Here is a 20,120-nt window from a genome sequence, read left to right as displayed (position 1 = left end):
ACTATTCACCCACTGCTATGACACACCTGAGTAATCTGCAGTGCAACCAATTGTCTTTAGACAAATAATTGGTTGAATGGAATCAACCGGTGTGCATTTAAAGTGTTTCACATTTCAGGTTAAATGCAACTGTCTCTAGGAGGTCCCACAGTTACTTAGTACAGTTCCTAACAAAAACTAGCCCGCATCATGAAGATGAAGGAACATGAGGAAAAGCAAATCAGGAATAAGGTTCTAAAAAGCACCAATCAAAGGTAGGATATATTTTCAAGGCAACAGAGTACAGTATATTTGCCACAAGCCTAACACCACTCAACTTCTAACGCATTCCCCTGGCTCTCCCCTTTTGACTGGTGTATACCACAGTATTTTCAGTTATATTTGATATTTGCAGACATCATAGGAATGTCTGTCTTGTTAGGGCACCCCACACCCACAAAAAGTGCAAATCATGCATTTTGGTAATGCATTTACAGTAATGGCTTATATTGCCTGGTTCGCAAGATTTCGCTAGAAATGGGGTGGCGAACACAAACACAATGAAATGATGCTACAGTATGTACAGTATTAACTAAATGTATACTTTGTCATTGTGATATAGACGGATGGATGTTTCTAGACATACCATCATATTGCTGATTTGGCAATACAGGTAATTGTTTTAAAAGTGGTATGAAATATGATGGTGTGTTATCTCCAGTCTTCAGAATACAGTATAAAGCTACAGTACAACACAATTTTCAGATTTCACAAACGGATCAGTTATTAGTTATTAGTCATTTAAAAATATAGATATTTTACTCACTAATAAAACACAGCATTTTATGATTTGCGTATCTGTGGGTTGAGTACTCCGTTAACGGGAATATTATTTGTTTGGATCCCAACAAGGATAGTACTGTGTGTGTAGGCCTCTAATATAGAGACCCTCCATTCAGGTTTTGCTAAAGAGTTCAGACAAATTTGAGTTAATTGCCACTGGTGTCTGGAATTATCAGAAAGTGACAGGATATGTCTTTCTGATTCAGGTCAGGAGACGTTTATACCTGTCTTTTTGACTGATGTTAGAGGCTAAAATCTGGACAAATCTGGAGCTGGCCACTGAATGCCGATATAGTCATTTTGTTTAACATTAGGCAATTTAACATTAGGCAAAAGTGTGATATATCTGCTGTCTGACCCTGACCCCACCGCCCCAGTGTGAATATTGAATCTTTCTGATGTCACTTACCAGACAGGATGGTGGCTGTGGTGTTTGAAATGGCAGGACGTGTCTGGGTCTCTCAAGGACGATTCATTATGTGGGTCGTCACATCATCACTTTAATATCAGCAGCTTCCCGTGTAAGTAGGGCACGCCGTCCCATAACGATACAATCAGCCCGCCTAAAAATAGCCATAGCCTCCTAGCCTGAGGGAAGATCTCACACAAAGGCAGGCAGGATCCTGAATACAACCAAGATCACTCAATGATGCACTGGCTGGGAATGGGAGGAGGAGAAGCAGACTGAAGCTGGCAGCCATTTTGGACTGTATTCCTGAAATTGTGTGCTGAATTGAATGCACAGTGTCTGAGAGAGGAGGACTTTCTCTCTCAATATGAACCCTGTTGCCCTGTAATTGCAAATGCATGCCTGCCTAGTGTAGTGGCTTCTATTCACTCATAGCCATTATCATGTGCCTCAGCTAGGTAGTTAAGGGCTGGAGATAACACTCTGCTGGGGGGCCTCTGTATGTGTTGTTTTGTGGGGTCTTGGTGCTTGTCCATCTTGAAGGTATTAACCTGTTCATGCCCTCTGTTAAGAATATGAAGGTATAAGCCTTGGGATAGACCTCACTCCCACAAGCTGCTCATACATGATAAAGCAACACTTGAATGTATCCTGGCTACAGGACCAGTTTACCACAAGAGAGAAACAGAGAGAGAAGGAGGGACAATGATGAGACTAGGCCTGATAGTGGAATAAGAGAGAGAAGGAGGGACAGTGATGAGACTAGGCCTGATAGTGGAATAAGAGAGAGATGAGGGACAGTGATGAGACTAGGCCTGATAGTGGAATAAGAGAGAGAGAGGAGGGACAGTGATGAGTGGAAGGAGAGAGACTTGTGGGAATGGACCCGAGCACGCAAACTTCTGCTGTGCTGCCTGGTAAACTACTGGTGGAATAGGAGAATTGTTATAATGTCTATTGGTGGAATAGGAAAAGTGTTATAATGCCGACTGGTGGACTGGAATTGCAAAGCAATAATGAAGAAGGACAGGAGGGTGATTGAGCTATATTCTGCTGGGGGGAGATGGAAGTGAGTAGGGAATCTGACAATTAGTAAATTATTGTATTAATGGTTTGTCTTACATAGGTATCAGCAACATTATTTGATGCATTGTTTTTCTAGTATTATTAGTGGTAGTATTATTCCTGTATATTTGTTTTACCTTTTCCTGTTGAATTGTTTTACCCATTAATTAAGCTCAACACAGATGTTTAAGTGGAAGCTGCAAATGGAAGGTGTTCAATCCTAGGGATGCCACTTATCATTCTGAAGGAGTCGGAAATTACAAATGATTTAAAGCAGCTACAAAGAAAAGGCTCCATCAATAGGAATGCTTTTAATTGGAGAGGAAAGCACCAGGGTGTAGACTAAGCCCTGCACAGGGACGGCCCGCCAGTCTGCTCAATTAGAATAGATTCCCCAAGGAATGCAGAGGCTAATGGTGCTGCAGCCACGCAGCACAACACAACCTGGAGGAGAGATGAGGAGATTCAACCTGGAGGAGAGAAGAGGAGATTCAACCTGGAGGAGAGAAGAGGAGATTCAACCTGGAGGAGAGATGAGGAGATTCAACCTGGAGGAGAGATGAGGAGATTCAACCTGGAGGAGAGATGAGGAGATTCAACCTGGAGGAGAGAAGAGGAGATTCAACCTGGAGGAGAGAAGAGGAGATTCAACCTGGAGGAGAGATGAGGATATTCAACCTGGAGGAGAAATTAGGATATTCAACCTGGAGGAGAGATGAGGAGAATCAAATAGGGCTTAAATACACAAAAGACTGTATATACAGAAAGCCCTTTGTCTCTTAGACAAATTGATTGTCGGTCTTAAAATTTTACTGCTGTGGAACACATCAACACATTTCACATATTACACTCAGCTTTTCTCAATCTGATTGTAATTGTTTGTAATCTCAGAACCCACAACCAAATTACAACTGATGCAGGTCACCTACTCCATTAGGCGCTCATGGAGGACGTGGATGTCAGCATGGAATCTGACCTTGATTTGTGTTTTAATGATCAGATGTTATGCTTTTTGGAGGGATTACTAACTATCGTCCTAATTTTAATCATGAAGGGAATTGACTAAATTGACTCTGTTTGGTCTTGGCCTTAACATGCATGCTACATTCTCAGGCATCAGCTGTAGACACAGCTAACAACTGACCCCAGTCAAATTGTGATGGAGTCCTTTTAGCCTGTCACTCCAGAAACCTTAAAATTAAGCCTAAATTAATTAGTCAATGTGCATCACACATTGATCACACATGACTGTTTAGTATGTGAGTCTAGTTTGTGAAGAGGACATCAATTATAAGTCTTCCATGATAGCACCCATGCTGTCTATTTTAGTGTTCATGGAGCATGTATGATCTCAGTCTCCCATTGTGCAGTTGAATGAAATATCGGCTCTGACAGTTCTTTTTTTCCTGGGCCCTTGAACAGTTGTTCCATCCATTCAGGGGATGAATGATGGGCTGTCCACAGATTTGAGAGTTGGAACCATGTAACAGAATTATGTTGTATTGGTCTGGAATATGCTGGCCTGACCCACCTAGCCTCTAACCAGCCAAGAACAACAGAGGTTCACGTAAGCATATCAACTGACATGACTGAGAAATGAGTATGACCCAACACACGTCCCCATCTGCACGCTGAACATATCCCACAGGAACCAGGAAACTGGAGCACCATCATCCTAAAAATATTTGTTAAATGCTATCTTTTTATATCTATCTACTTCTGGTCTGGAGAGGGAGACATACCGTGTGAGAACATTGCATATAACATATATTTTTAGGATGACGGTGCTCCAGTTTCCTGGTTCCTGCCGACTGTCTTTATATACAGATATTATGTCCTGTATGTTGTCTTTATATACAGATATTATGTCCTGTATACTGTCTTAATATACAGATATGATGTCCTGTATGTTGTCTTTATATACAGATATTATGTCCTGTATGTTGTCTTTATATACAGATATTATGTCCTGTATGTTGTCTTTAAATACAGATATTATGTCCTCTATATTGTCTTTATATACAGATATTATGTCCTGTATGTTGTCTTTATATACAGATATTATGTCCTGTATACTGTCTAAATATACAGATATGATGTCCTGTATGTTGTCTTTATATAAAGATATGATGTACTGTATATTGTCTTTATATACAGATATTAAGTCCTGTATGTTGTCTTTAAATACAGATATTATGTCCTCTATATTGTCTTTATATACAGATATAATATCCTGTATGTTGTCTTTATATACAGATATTATGTCCTGTATGTTGTCTTTATATACAGATATTATGTCCTGTATGTTGTCTTTATATACAGATATTATGTCCTGTATGTTGTCTTTATATACAGATATTATGTCCTGTATGTTGTCTTTATATACAGATATTATGTCCTGTATGTTGTCTTTATATACAGATATTATGTCCTGTATGTTGTCTTTATATACAGATATTATGTCCTGTATTTTGTCTTTATATACAGATATTATGTCCTGTATGTTGTCTTTACATACAGATATTATGTCCTGTATGTTGTCTTTACATACAGATATAATATCCTGTATGTTGTCCTTATTTACAGATATTATGTCCTGTATGTTTTCTTTACGTACAGATATTATGTCTGGTATGTTGTCTTTATGTACAGATATTATGTCCAGTATGTTGTCTTTACGTACAGATATTATGTCCGGTATGTTGTCTTTACGAACAGATATTATGTCCTGCCGACTGTCTTTATATATACATATACAGTATTAAACTTAGACTGGCTTCATATATAGGTAGTATATCCTCTGTATTGTCTTTTTATTCAGATTTTATGTCCTGTAGACTGTCTTTATCTTCATGTGTTAAACCTAGGATGGCTTTATATATATATATATTTCATGTCTTGTAGACTGTCCTTATATAGACTGTCCTTATATAGTATGTCCTGTAGAATGTCTTTGTTTACAGATATTAGGCTAACCTTAGCCTGTCTTTATATACAGATATTTAATGCCTGGCCTAGCCTGTCTTCATATTCAGATATTAGGCTAACCCTAGCCTGTCTTTATATACAGATATTAGGTTAAACCTAGCCTGTCTTTATATACAGATATTAGTTCAACCCTAGCCTGTCTTTATATACAGATATTAGGCTAACCCTAGCCTGTCTTTATATACAGATATTAGGCTAACCCTAGCCTGTCTTTATATACAGATATTAGGCTAACCTTAGCCTGTCTTTATATACAGATATTAGGCTAACCCTAACCTGTCTTTATATACAGATATTAGGCTAACCCTAGCCTGTCTTTATATACAGATATTAGGCTAACCCTAGCCTGTCTTTATATACACATATTAGGCTAACCCTAGCCTGTCTTTATATACAGATATTAGGCTAACCCTAGCCTGTCTTTATATACAGATGTTTGGCTAACCCTAGCCTGTCTTTATATACAGATCCTAAACCTAGACTGTCTTCATAAACTGATATTATGTCAAGTAGACTGTCTTTATATTCAGATATTAACTCTAGACTGTCCTTATTCAGATATGTCCTGAAAACTGTCTTTATGGACAGATTTTAACCACTAAAATGTCTTAACATACAGATATCATGTCCTGAAAACCGTTTTTAGGGACAGATATTAACCACTAGAATGTCTTGACATACAGATATCATGTCCTGAAAACCGTCTTTTTGGACAGATATTAACCAATAGAATGTCTTTATATACAGATATCATGTCCTGAAAACCTTCTTTATGGACAGATATTAATCACTAAAATGTCTTTATATACAGATATCATGTCCTGAAAACCGTCTTTATGGACAGATTTTAACCACTAAAATGTCTTAACATACAGATATCATGTCCTGAAAACCGTTTTTAGGGACAGATATTAACCACTAGAATGTCTTGACATACAGATATCATGTCCTGAAAACCGTCTTTTTGGACAGATATTAACCAATAGAATGTCTTTATATACAGATATCATGTCCTGAAAACCTTCTTTATGGACAGATATTAATCACTAAAATGTCTTTATATACAGATATCATGTCCTGAAAACCGTCTTTAGGGACAGATATTAACCACTAGAATGTTTTTATATACAGATAGCATGTCCTGTAGACTGTCTTCCTATAGCGTTATTATTTCCCCTAGACTGGAACTAGCCTCTTTTGAATGTTAATGTGTATGAGTCACTGAAATTCCTCAACTCGCCTTACTTGAGTGTGTGTACATGCCTGGGTGTGTGGACGAACACACACACCCACACACACACACACACAGAAGAGTGCCTTTTTATTAGCAGAGAATCTAAGTACTTAAATTGGATTTGCGTAGTCATATGTCTCTGCAACAGAGAACACAGACGACCAAAGAGAGTCCAGCTTTCTGCTGTTCGAATCACAGCGCAATATTATGTTACTCATTAATTACTACTCTTGAGACAGACTTAAAACATATTAATCCAGAAACCAAACGTCAAGTGACATGTTTTCAGAGGCCCTCACAACAGCCAATTGACTGTCTTATGGTGCCATGCAGTGTTCCCTTTCTTTCATTCTGTGACTCTTCAGAGTGGCCATTGGCTCCAGGCAGGGAAGCTTCATTAAGTGCTTGTTCTGTTGTCACATTTTCCTGTGGCTCCTTTACTCTCCCATGGAAGAATCCCAGAAGCAGGGCTTTTTTTCCCCTCTTCTTTATTAATTGAAATTTTGATTACGCTTTCTTAAGCATGGAGCCTGTCTGTCTGTCTGCTTCAGGGGAGGACATGAGGCTGAGGTGCAGTCTGGTTTCAAGTGAGATTATTTCCTCTAATATAGACCGCCTCTCTGTATTTTTATCTCTTTCAAAATTACAGTAAAATTAGCAATAAAAGCCATTAGATGTTATAACCTAATCCAGGTTGTTACCCAACAGTGAACCAGAAGACCTTGCAGTTCCACAAGTCCTACATAGTTAGTGAGGGGGGGGGGGGGGGGGGTGTTTGGGGACCATGCAGGCCAAACCTGGGGCTTACTGGTGGAGGATGTCAAACATAATGAAATCATTGAGCAACCCTCCCAGGGTTATGGGATTCAGTGTGGAAAGTCCCAGAAGGATGGGGAGGATAGGGAATGAGCTGTAACCTTAGAGGACTCAGGACCTTCTCTCTCCTCAGACAGTGAGGAGATATTTAAGGGACTAAGCAGATAATGTGAAACAGTGAATTAGAGGGATGATGGGATGCTGTCTGAAATAGAGACCCAACACACTGATATTACAAATGAAGACCTGTAGGTGATTTGCAAAGATACCCTTTATTTGGATAAAACGGTCTTAGGCCTAACTTACAGTACAGCCCTCAGGACAACTGAGGGAGGTGGACTAGCGATGAGAAGTGAATAAGCTGTGCAATGCTACGTATTATATTGCCTTGCTTTGATTCTCTTACAATAATTATAGTATCTAAATCAAGGGTTATTCAGCTGTAAAATAAACATACCATATGTTTACCCCCAATTGTTTACTGAAATTCAGAGGCATTTTCTCAAAATACATTGTGTGAAATTCTCTCCTACTTAATAGTGGATGGTTGAAATTCAATTGAGTTGCAGTTGCTGACACGTAGAGAACCTTCTTGTCAATCTATGGGGGAGGAAATCTGAAAAGATAGTGAAAATATAAGAAAATATCTCTACCTCCACCCCCTCAGTACTGTACTTTGTATATCTCCAACTTGCTGTTTTTTCTGTTATGAAGTAAGAATGTGAGGTTTTGTAACCTAATGCAGAGTAACCTGGTGTTACCTAAGCCTGACCTGTCATTAGAGTAAACAGAACAGATAAAGCATTGGTTGTCCATGTATGCCTGTCCTCTATTACTGGGTGTAGTTTTGTCCTAATTAAGTATTATCATCACCACAATTAGACTGATTGAAGCCCAATGTTCAACTTCCCTAACATCATCTAAGCCAGTATAATGTCACTCTGTCTGGTCCAAACCAAGCCCAGGATGTTAACAATAGGTTTGTGCAGACACTTATTTGTGCAAACCTAGGTTAAATCCTAGACAGTGACATAAAACAAAGCTGCATGAGAGGAACATACATGTAGGTACAGTGATGAGAAAGTGTATGTGTATGCAGCGGAATTTGTGATATCATCTTTTTCGTGTGACACATTCTGTACAGGAAATCAACAATGTGTTTCTTACAGTGCTAACATATTTTAGAGTTGAATGTCATAGTTGAAAGTTCTGGGACTAATAGTGTGTTGCTTGGCAACAGCACACTACACCCGCCAAGGCAGTCGGTCATAAGAAGTTGATGAGAGAAAACCTGTAGATAGCTTCATCATTTTGTAAAATATTGATGTGTTCTAGCATGTTTCTTTTAGGACTTCTCTTCATAGGGTGCATGTCTAATTACCACATCTTCCCATACACCTTTTAAACCATGACATTTGGAGAAACTCTGGCCAATGCTAAAATCACAGGTAAAATAAAAATATTCATAAAATGTTCATATTCTACTTTTTGCAACAGGCAATTGTATAGGGACCGGATGTTTAGTGGCCGAAGGTAGTGTCAATGTAAGTCAAAACGGCCACAAGGAGGCAGATAACCAGTATAAATACATCAGAATATATTGAGACGGCCAAAACATTAGCCGTGCTGCAGTCAACTGTTTGTTATGCTAAGAAAAAGAAAGTGCTGGTGAGCTACACAATGGCAAATTACCTTGAAGGATACCTCTACAGTAGATGACTAAAGAATGCTCAAAATATGGAGAAAATAAACCGCTTTACAACAGAACAAGAACACTCCAGCAGGTAGGCATAGATGTGTCAACCACTACCATTTGTAAAAGCCCATACAAGCTGAATTATAGAGACCAGAATTGTGATGGCAATTCCATCAAATGGAAAGACAGACATTTCTCAAATGTACCTTAGTTCAAAATTTCCATAACAGAATCCACGGTGCAAAACACTAGTTAGGCTCAAAATCAGGATGTAAAAGGTGAGAGATGGCAAAAGGAAAGTGTGGAACTGATGGTATAGGGGTGTTGTCTTGCTGGAACTGGCTCACTTGTTTTCATTGATGATGCAAGTGCTGACAGCAGCAGCTGAATTAGTTGAGATGTGTATAGAAACACCTTGTCTGCTCAGATGACTATAAACTATTTTGATGATGCTTCGTCATGTACAATTAAAAGGTTTTGGACTGGCCTGCTCAATCACCTGATCCGAATCCTTTCGCATGCTGACAATAAGAAAATAAGGCCCTGAAACTATTACAGGGCTGGGTCACAAATGTCATGAAGCCATTGCCTGCTAAGGATATGAGACTAAGTACCTATCATGACTACTTTATTGTACATAATGTTAATCTTTAAAAATACTTTTGTCACCCTAAAATGGGGGGACTGTGTACAAAACAAGTTGTTAATTCGATATGGATAAAAATATACAGTCTGCTATTTAACCACACAGTCCTTGTAGCTTTTCAAATTCAAAAGATAGAAGGAATACAAAGCCAAATAGGTAATATAGTGTTTATGGGTTTCACTGTATATTAGTTCGTATGCTGGAAAACCTTTGTTGAGCATGGATAGACTAGGCATTGTGGTGCTGCTATGAGGGAAAAAAATTTGCTTCAGACCAATCCATTATTGTTTCATATTTCTGTGATTTCCAATTCATGATTGTAACTCCCAAGTTAGCTCGGGACAGTAGATGTCGAGGTGTATCTTTAGAAATCACATCCAATGCCATTGGGGTTCTAATCACTGTGCTCGGTCAACTAGAAAGTCTAGACTAAAATCTTCATGCACCGGAAGGAACGGACTCTCTGGACTTCTACCTTGATTAGGCTCACAGGCTCCCAAACAACAGGAGTCAATAGAGTGCAACAAAGCCAGGCAACCAAATTCAGTAACTAACTCCTACAACCTGGAAGGTACTGGCCAACTGCACTACCCTCTGCAGGTCTAAATGAGAAAGATTCAAACCCTTTCCTCACATCTGATTGGACTTTACCAGACCAATCCATAATTTTCAGCATAGTTTTTAATATAATACAGCCCTGTGGCAGACACAGCTACTGCCAAAAATGGCAGAGACCACTTTTTTGTGTGCCGGCAGCTGTGTTAGGGACATTTTTCTGCTGGCCTTGAGACCTGACCTTATTTTCCTCACTGACATTAATGCAAAGGAACAAGCATTGTCATAACAGCACGTCTTAATCCCCCAGCCCACCATTGCACATATTCACACACATACACAAACAGTCACATTCACACACGAACACACTCCCACATATATACACACATCACATTCCTGACCCTGTACACACTCATATACCTATGTACACATAGAACTTTATCTAAAGAACAATAATTTAGGGTGACACAGTGGTTTAAGGCGCTCTTTCATAGTGCCAAACTGTCCACCGCAGTCTAGGTTCGAGCCTTGACTGTGCTGCTGGCTGATGTGTGGCTGTGAGCTCCATGGTGTGATGCATGCTGGCCTAGTATTGCCCATGGTTGTTTGGGCATCGTCAGGCAGGGATTTCCTTGACTCATCGAGCTCTCGTGGCTCCCTCAGGCTGGTTGAATAAGCATGTTCTCATGCTCTGATCTGACTGACTTCCTTGTGGGGCACAATTGTGAAAAAAAGCAGAATGGCGTGGCACGATGCCTATGAGGAAGATATGCTGTGATCTTCAACTCTCCCAAGCTGGTTGGGAGTTGCTGTAATATGGGTAATGAATAAAGAATTGGGGTGGGCTGATAAATGGGGCAGATTAAATACAATCCTTGCTACACACTTTTTAGATAAATAACAATGATAGAACCCAATGATCTCACTAGCCTGATTTTATTCTTTACTTAAAGGTAACAGTTGAGTCTTTGCTGTTTCAGCTGCTCAGCACCTCATTGATGGGGATGGTGGTGATGCACTATATTTTCTCATTAGTGCAAAGAGACGGGAGACCTACAAGCTTGAACGAGTGTATCTATTGTTTCTTTCTGGGAGCTAATATCTGCTTTCAGGTTCCATTCTTTCTTCTTAGAACATGAGATAGATAGAGTGTGAGACGTGAGGTCCTTTGATGCTTCCCCTCCTGCAGGTGGTGGTCCTTGGGAAGAACAGCAGAGGATACCACTACATCCTGGCTAACCTAGTGAGTAGAAGAGCACAACACCACAGCCCTTCATTCTGTAATGGGCCCACTCAGACATTTAGGAGAAAATGGGATTTGGCAAAACATAGGTGCTGGTCATAAAATTTTAATATCATCAAAAAGTTGATTTATTTCAGTAACTACATTCAAAAAGTGAAACTTGTATATTATATTAATTCATTACACACAGACTGATATATTTCAAATGTTTATTTCTTTTAATTGATTGATGATTATAACTGACCACTAATGAATATCCCAAATTCAGTATCTCAGAAAATTTGAATATTACTTAAGACCAATACAAAAAAATGATTTTTAGAAATGTTGGCCAACTGAGAAGTATGAACATGAAAAGTATGAGCATGTACAGCACTCAATACTTAGTTGGGGCTCCTTTTGCCTGAATTACTGTAGCAATGCGGTGTGGCATGGAGTCGATCAGTCTGTGGCACTGCTCAGGTGTTATGAGAGCCCAGGTTGCTCTGATAGTGGCCTTCAGCTCTTCTGCATTGTTGGGTCTGGCGTATCGCATCTTCCTCTTCACAATACCCCATAGATTTTCTATAGGGTTAAGGTCAGGCGAGTTTGCTGGCCAATTAAGAACAGGGATACCATGGTCCTTAAACCAGGTACTGGCAGCTTTGGCACTGTGTGCAGGTGCCAAGTCCTGTTGGAAAATGAAATCTGCATCTCCATAAAGTTGGTCAGCAGCAGGAAGCATGAAGTGCTCTAAAACTTCCTGGTAAACGGCTGCGTTGACCTTGGACCTCAGAAAACACAGTTGACCAACACCAGCAGATGACATCGCAACCCAAACCATCACTGACTGTGGAAATTTTACACTGGACTTCAAGCAACGTGGATTCTGTGCCTCTCCTCTCTTCCTCCAGACTCTGGGACCTTGATTTCCAAAGGAAATGCAAAATGTACTTTCATCAGAGAACATACCTCAGCAGCAGTACAGTCCTATTTGTCTTTAGCCCAGGCGAGACGCTTCTGTGTCTTGCTCAAGAGTGGCTTGACACAAGGAATGCGACAGCTGAAACCCATGTCTTGCATACGTCTGTGCATGGTGGTTCTTGAAGCACTGACTCCAGCTGCAGTCAACTCTTTGTGAATCTCCCCCACATTTTTGAATGGGTTTTGTTTCACAATCCTCTCCAAGGTGCGGTTATCCCTATTGCTTGTACACTTTTTTCTACCACATCTTTTCCTTCCCTTTGCCTCTCTATTAATGTGCTTGGACACAGAGCTCTGTGAACAGCCAGCCTCTTTAGCAATGACCTTTTGTGTCTTGCCCTCCTTGCGCAAGGTGTCAATGGTCATCAGTCTTCCCCATGATTGTGTAGCCTACTGAACTAGACTGAGAGACCATTTAATGGCCTTTGCAGGTGTTTTGGGTTGATTAGCTGATTAGAGTATGGCACCAGGTGTCTTCAATATTGAACCTTTTCCCAATATTCTAATTTTCTGAGATACTGAATTTGGGATTTTCATTAGTTGTCAGTTATAATCATCAAAATTAAAAGAAAAAAACACTTGAAATATATCAGTCTGTGTGGAATGAATGTGTACATTACACAAGTTTCACTTTTTGAATGGAATTACTGAAATAAATAAACTTTTTTATGGTATTCTAATTATATGACCAGCACCTGTATACCAACAAATTACGGCTTTCACCGGTTCTCAGCACAGATGAACCCAGTTGTTTGGGACCAGTTGTTTGATGACTGCATGTTGTTGGGTACCTCTGGTTTCACTTCAGGGCTTTGCTAACATGAGTCTGGACAAAGTGTTTGCTGGAGGAGCCAACATAACAGGCTTCCAGATCATCAACCCAGAGAACCCTATAGTTACACAGTTCCTGCAGCGCTGGGAACGCCTAGATGAGAGGGAGTTTCCTGAGGCCAAGGGCACACCACTGAAGGTACTGTACCCCTGTGTGATTTACTGCAGGGAACATCTCCCTCTCCGCCTGTCTGTTCATCTATCTGGGTCCCACTGACAGTATCAAAGACAGAGCATTTTCACACTGACAAGCACATAATCACCCTCTTAACATAAAGATGGGTGTTCTACTTTCAAGCTTTTGTAAAATGTACCAGATAAACTGTCAGTGTGGCAGTTGTACAATAATTCTGCATGTTTACCACTTCACTCAAAAAAAGGGCAAAGATAGGTGTCCTTGAACTGATTTTGGCGTATCAGGCAACAACAGACTGCCAGGAGCCAATACCTCCTGAATAAAACAAACCTTGAGGCGAGCAGCAGTGCACCTCAGAGCGCGGCCTAGTTTATCACTGATACGCTCATTCAGTACATTATATATTAGTTTTCTTCTTTTTTTTCTTCCCTCTCGATTACATAAAGTCCAATTCCTTCAGTGCACACCTTGCCATGCTAATCTGCATCTTATCAAAATGCTCACTCAACCACTAGTGTTGGCCAATAAATATATGCTTGGACGAAAGTGCCTGCTCCGGCAGGACGAAATCCCCACTCGACATCCTATCCATCCGCCCCAGTCAGTGCCCCCAATTTTCTCCCCAGGGTAGCCTTAGGCAATGTCAGTTTTACGCAACCAGCTGTACAGCATGGCAGTGACTTTGGCCACTTGGGACAAACGTTTTCTCACAATTTACTTAGTATTCCACGTTGAGATCTGTTAGAACTCTTCAGACAGGTCTTATAACGCTAAGATCTACTGTTGGGTTTCAGTACACGTCAGCGCTGACCCATGATGCCGTGCTGGTCCTGGCAGAGGCCTTCCGTTACCTGCGGAGGCAGAGAGTGGATGTGTCCCGGAGGGGGAGTGCTGGGGATTGCCTGGCCAACCCAGCCGTGCCCTGGAGCCAAGGCATTGACATAGAGAGAGCCCTCAAAATGGTATGAAGGATCCACACAGTCGCACATGATTTCTTATCCTGCTAGTTAACAAAGCAGAGTGTTTTTTTAATGTGGAGGTTATCATGGTGCCTTGTGTGATCATGTGACTGGCAGGTCCAGGTGCAGGGTATGACAGGGAATATCCAGTTTGACTCGTTTGGTCGGAGATCCAATTACACCATTGATGTGTATGAGATGAAAGTAGGGGGTCCAAAAAAGGTAAGTAGAAAGGAGCACAGCAGCTTAATGTGCAAATTGCAGCTAATAATTACAGTTAATAATTACAGTTAGTTATTTTATTCTGACATTTTATTTCAGAGGTCTAGTCTAAGTCAAGATTTAAGGATGTCATACCAGTCCACTTCTTTGGTTTCTATTTTCACAAATATACCATGTTTGACAGTTACACATTAACATGACCCCATAACATGAGTATAAATGTAACCAGATTAACTTCATGTATTTCATGTTTTACCCCTGGTAACTGTGCCAGTCAGACACATTTACCCACACCTCTGAACACTTTATTGGAGAGCCTGCAGTTGAGCAGCTTTGACCTGTAGCAGCTCCTACACTATTCGTTTAACTCTAGACACTGGGGGCCGACCTGGCCCAGCAAACTCCTTGCAGAGAGGGCGGGAGAGTGGAACCAGCAAGGCTGTCAGTAGTGACAACATTACCCCCCACACAAACTGGCACTATGGTAGCTCTGAAATCTGATTGGGTGCCCACAGAAGCTGGCACGAAAAGGAGGTACCACCATACTGTCCACAAATCTCAGCTCACCTGGCCCTTGGCTGAGACCCATAATCTGCAGGAGATCTGGATAATTAAACAGGAGGAGAGGAATGAAGGAGAACAGATGCGAACACAGTGAAGAACAGAGTATAAAAAAAAGAACACAACAGAACACAGCAGAACACAACTCAACAGAACACCGCACAGCCCAACTGAACTAAACAGGGTAGAGCACAGTACAATGGACGGGAACAGATAGATCAAACAAACTATGAATAAATAATATATAACTGCAGAGATTTATATTTAAATCTCTGCAGTAACTGAATATGTTCACAGTTGTCAGAAGTACTTTTTCGGTAGCAACACAACAGGGTATACACTTAATGTTTTTACATGAGCATGCCCTCACTCTGTAAATTGTAATTGACATTTCTTATGGTTGAATAAGTATTATTATTAATTTTTTGCTAGTATTACTTTGCCTAGCGGGAAGCAAGGAACCGTTCATGGGCATTAATTCATGGTTATGTAAAGGACCAGTGGCAGAGCAGCTGCAGGAAGAGTGCTGAGAGGGAGATTAGCTGAGAGTTGAATGCTCTTTCCCTCCACTGTAGTTAAGGCAGAGGTTAGTGTCATTTTCAAGCATCAGTAGAGGGCTTTTTCTTTTATCAGAAACCCCTGAACCCCTTCCATGCCAAGATTCTCATCAGACATCACCTGCCAACTGTGCAGAGAGGCTTTACTCCCAAATGTATTTTATGCTGCTGTTTCTTCTAATAACCATGGTGTTTCTGTCACTTTCAGACCGGGTACTGGAATGAATACGAAAAATATGTATATATTGTGGATGCGCAAGTAACCAACGAGTCCTCTTCTGTGGAAAACCGAACGATTGTGGTCACTACTATTATGGTACACTTTTCAAGCAGATTTTAAATGTTCCACCTCTAAAAAATTCTGCCACTCAAGGTCAAGGTGTCCATTGTTACATTCTGTCCTGGGAGGGTAGAACTATTTTCTTTTGAGTTGCTTTCCATCCACTCACTACATGTTGAAACAGTCGAATCACAAAGAGTGTTTCAACTGTATCCGTGTGGGTGACAAAGCATTTTGATTTTTCATATTACGGTGGCCTGTTGTAGCAGTGACATCACAATAACGGCTTTGGTAATGATAACTAGCTAGAGCCTATAGACTTCATCTAATACCCATTCAGTGCATATGTACGTAAGTAAAAACCTGTTTCTTCCTCATTAAATAAATGGTCAATGATGACTGGGATAGATACAATGAAATGGCCTGGAATGATCAATTGTTTCTTGCTGGGGACACAAAATAAGCATTTGAGGGGGACATACAACACCAACAGGCTTTAAAAGCTTTGGTTAGTTTATTTCCTTTTGCTTGTTCAAATACATTTTGGATCGTCCCTGATCTGTATTGAAGCATAACCTCTATGGCTTCTTCTAATATCTATAGATATTAGGGGTCAAGAAAAGTTAGGTATATTATGGATAAGATTACTAGTTCAGGCAGCGGGATAAATAGTTCTTAGACGGATGTAAATAGGGTTAGTTAGATGACATTGGTCATTTTTAAATGTAAAACATGGTAAGCCTTGTGTTACATTTAAAACCATGGCCTTCATTCTGACTCTGCCTATTATGGACTCATCTTAGGCAAATTCAGAAAACCAACCTCAGACATTCTCATCTAGATGATGTCAGCATGTCATGATCATACAAATTTTTAGTTAGGAACCTTCCAATAGATGCAGGGATATGGTAGGACTATTGGAATGCTTTAATAGAAATACTGTTAGTGTAAAATACTCATTCAGTGAAGGCTTTATGTCTTTTAACATTGTAAATTGACGATGTTCATTTCATTATGTGTCAGTATTAGCTGCATACAATTAGTTTTTTGGAAGCCCAGTCTTACTAGCAAAGAAGTGAAAAGACACCTTCAGCACAGAAAGAAAGAAATTGACCATTGATTGACCATTGTTTTACCCACTGGCATCTTTAATCCTCCTTGCATGGATTGGGGTGTGATTTAAAACCAATCCCTTTCTTTGATTTTGGAGCTAAGACAAGAAGAAAAATCTAAAAATACACCTCTGATGTGTGGAAGATAATCTCAGGCGTTGTTTTGATTGGTTGGATGATGCAGCTTCTCTGCACATTCAACGATGCCAAGTGTCTGGTGGTGTTGCAGTAAAAATGTGTGTAATCCCTCGTCAATCACTGCCATTTACTTGATGAACTGGAAGGTCTTCCAGCCTGCCCATGTTCTGTCAAACAGATGAAAAGCAAATGCAAACTCTGGCTGGCCCCTACCCCCTTTAGAGTTGCGGCTGGCTTTGGCATGAGGGAATCCTGCTTAGAGACCTAGCCATGGCCCCTCCCCTTTTATGCCTGTCTGTCACAGGCATTCTTGCCCCCACTAGCTCTGCTTAGCGTGGACCTGCCTCTAGTCCACCACTATGGAGGCTGTCTGCATTTGGCTGTGGACAGGGTCAGCACCCCAATATGCCCGTGACCAACTCTGCGTGGCGCTTTTTGCCCATGATGTCCTGTTTGTATTTTCTTTTGTGTGTGATCAGTGTCTGTTTATGACTGTCTCTGTCTGTTTGTGACTGTCACTGTATGTTTATGACTGTCTCTGTCTGTTTGTGACTGTCACTGTATTTTTATGACTGTCTCTGTCCGTTTATGTCTCTATCTCTATTTTTATAGCACCCAAGCATGTGTGCATGCAACAGACATTGCCTTTTATGGGTTGTGTGAATGGAATGTATGCATGCTCAACTATAAACTCAACATTATGTTTAATTAACAGGAGTCTCCCTATGTGATGTACAAGCGAAACTACTTGTCGCTGGAGGGGAATGACAGATATGAAGGCTACTGTGTCGATTTAGCTGCTGAAATTGCAAAACATGTGGGGATAAGATACAAACTGTCAGTAGTTGCAGACGGGAAGTATGGTGCAAGAGATCCAGAGACCAAGACGTGGAACGGGATGGTGGGTGAACTGGTCTATGGGGTAAGTGACAGTCTGGACGTATTGGGTTAGGGTCAGGGTCAGCACTGTCACCAACGTAGGGGTCAACACAGGTCACCACAGTGTCAGGGGCTAGGGTCAGTGCTGTCAACAACACAGGGGTCAACACAGGGTCAGGGTTTAGGGTCACCACTGCCATCAACATAGGGTCATGGATTAGGGTCAGTACTGTCACTACCACAGGGCAAGGGGTTAGGGTCAGTACTGTCACCAACACAGGGGTCAACACAGGGTCAGGGTTTAGGGTCACTACTGTCATCAACACAGGGTCATGGGTTAGGGTCAGTACTGTCACTACCACAGGGCGAGGGGTTAGGGTCAGTACTGTCACCAACACAAGGGTCAACACAGGGTCAGGGGTTAGGGTCAGTACTGTCACCACCACAGGGTCAACACAGGGTCAGGGTTTAGGGTCAGTACTGTCACTAACACAGGGTCATGGGTTAGGGTCAGTACTGTCACCACCACAGGGTCAACACAGGGTCAGGGTTTAGGGTCAGTACTGTCACTAACACAGGGTCATGGGTTAGGGTCAGTACTGTCACCACCACAGGGTCAACACAGGGTCAGGGTTTAGGGTCAGTACTGTCACTAACACAGGGTCATGGGTTAGGGTCAGTACTGTCACCACCACAGGGTCAACACAGGGTCAGGGTTTAGGGTCAGTACTGTCACTAACACAGGGTAAACACAGGGTCAGGGGTTAGGATCAGTACCATCAACAACACTGGGTCGGGGGCTTGACCAGCTATGGCTTGAGATATGTGGTAAACCAGATCTTCAGCATTATTGACCTCGCCCAGCAGGGGAATGTGGCCCAGATTCAATCGAAAGTGTCCCGACAACTACAGGTACCTGTGAGGGTCACATATCACAAGCCAGAGCTGGTTCATAAGCAAGGTGTGCCTACCCTCGCCCTGGTCGCATCTCCCACATTCGGACCAGATCTGGCCCATTATTGCTGCGGTGATAGCACTGATCCATATATGCCACCCAGCAACCAGGTCCGGCCCGCAATCCTCTACTGACTGGGTGTGTGCTTATCCATATGTATATTTAATTGTAAGATTGATTACTGTATATTTTGAACAACTCACTACATGTGTAAGTATGAGCCCATTTTCTTCTTTCATAAAACACCAACTGTGAAATGGTTACATAATGGCCAGACTATGAAGTGAAAATTAAAAACATCTGCTTGTCAGTTTGAATGCAAGTACCAATACTCTGAATGCATCTTAATTTAACACGAAAAAGCATATTCCTGTCGTAATGAGCATTTTAGCAGCCATTCTGCCAAATTACATCCCTACCTCTTCAAAGAGCTGAAAGAGATCCAGAGGATCCCCTGCTATAATTGACGGGCTTTGTACAAGCCCTGAGACACCTTTCTGCATCAACAATAAATCTGCTAGACCATTAATTAGCCATTCACATGCAAATCAGCCAGTGATATATTGAGACAGGCAGTGGCCGTGAGCCGTGTTTTTCACAGGTGCCCTTGTCTGACACTCACTATGATGATTCCAGCTCTAACATTGCATTTACATATTTATAAGTCATGGCCAGATCCAGTTGTGACTCTTTAACCCGAAAAGCTATAACTGGGAAAAGTACCTAGCCGAGAAACTCACTAATAAGACCAGTAAGCTTTGAAGACAATCTGATAAGAGTTGAATTTCCCTGGCTGATTCAAATGTCATGGGCTGTTTGCATAAGTGCTTCAATCTCCTGCTTTCATACCTTCTCCTTCATAGATTGATCTGACTGAGTACTGTTCTCCTTTGTACTACTGGGCAGAGGCAATAGCTACTGCTAACTGGGGTTTTAAGATGGCAGGTCTATCCTTTCTTCTTAAACATGTCTGACTTTTAATACAGGCACTTTTCAGATACTGTTAAATTTTTCTGTGCGCCATCTCTACTCATTATTATTCTATATCATTAT

The 20,120-nt window shown here is 41.1% G+C and overlaps 1 protein-coding gene across 10 annotated transcripts in view; it reads left to right on the top strand.

The window, feature by feature from the left end:
• Positions 1-20,120, top strand: part of gria3a (glutamate receptor, ionotropic, AMPA 3a) — a 127,750-nt gene that overhangs the window by 90,788 nt on the left and 16,842 nt on the right. For 7 of the 10 annotated variants that reach the window (XR_004575913.1, XM_010897096.3, XM_010897095.3 and 4 more), the window contains exons 5-10: positions 11,421-11,474; positions 13,234-13,407; positions 14,199-14,366; positions 14,481-14,585; positions 15,912-16,019; positions 17,949-18,155. Coding sequence is in view for 8 of the 10 variants with exons in the window: in XM_010897096.3 (XP_010895398.1) it covers positions 11,421-11,474; positions 13,234-13,407; positions 14,199-14,366; positions 14,481-14,585; positions 15,912-16,019; positions 17,949-18,155 (816 nt within the window). In the remaining 2 variants the exon portion in view is untranslated. The remainder of the gene's footprint in view (positions 1-11,420; positions 11,475-13,233; positions 13,408-14,198; positions 14,367-14,480; positions 14,586-15,911; positions 16,020-17,948; positions 18,156-20,120) is intronic. The other 3 variants (XR_004575914.1, XM_010897098.3, XM_010897097.3) reach the window with 1 other exon arrangement.

Source organism: Esox lucius, chromosome 7, assembly GCF_011004845.1.
Source record: "Esox lucius isolate fEsoLuc1 chromosome 7, fEsoLuc1.pri, whole genome shotgun sequence".
Classification (NCBI taxonomy): Eukaryota; Metazoa; Chordata; class Actinopteri; order Esociformes; family Esocidae; genus Esox; species Esox lucius.
Note: the sequence above shows the minus strand (reverse complement) of the source record. Positions and strands in the feature narration are given on the sequence as shown.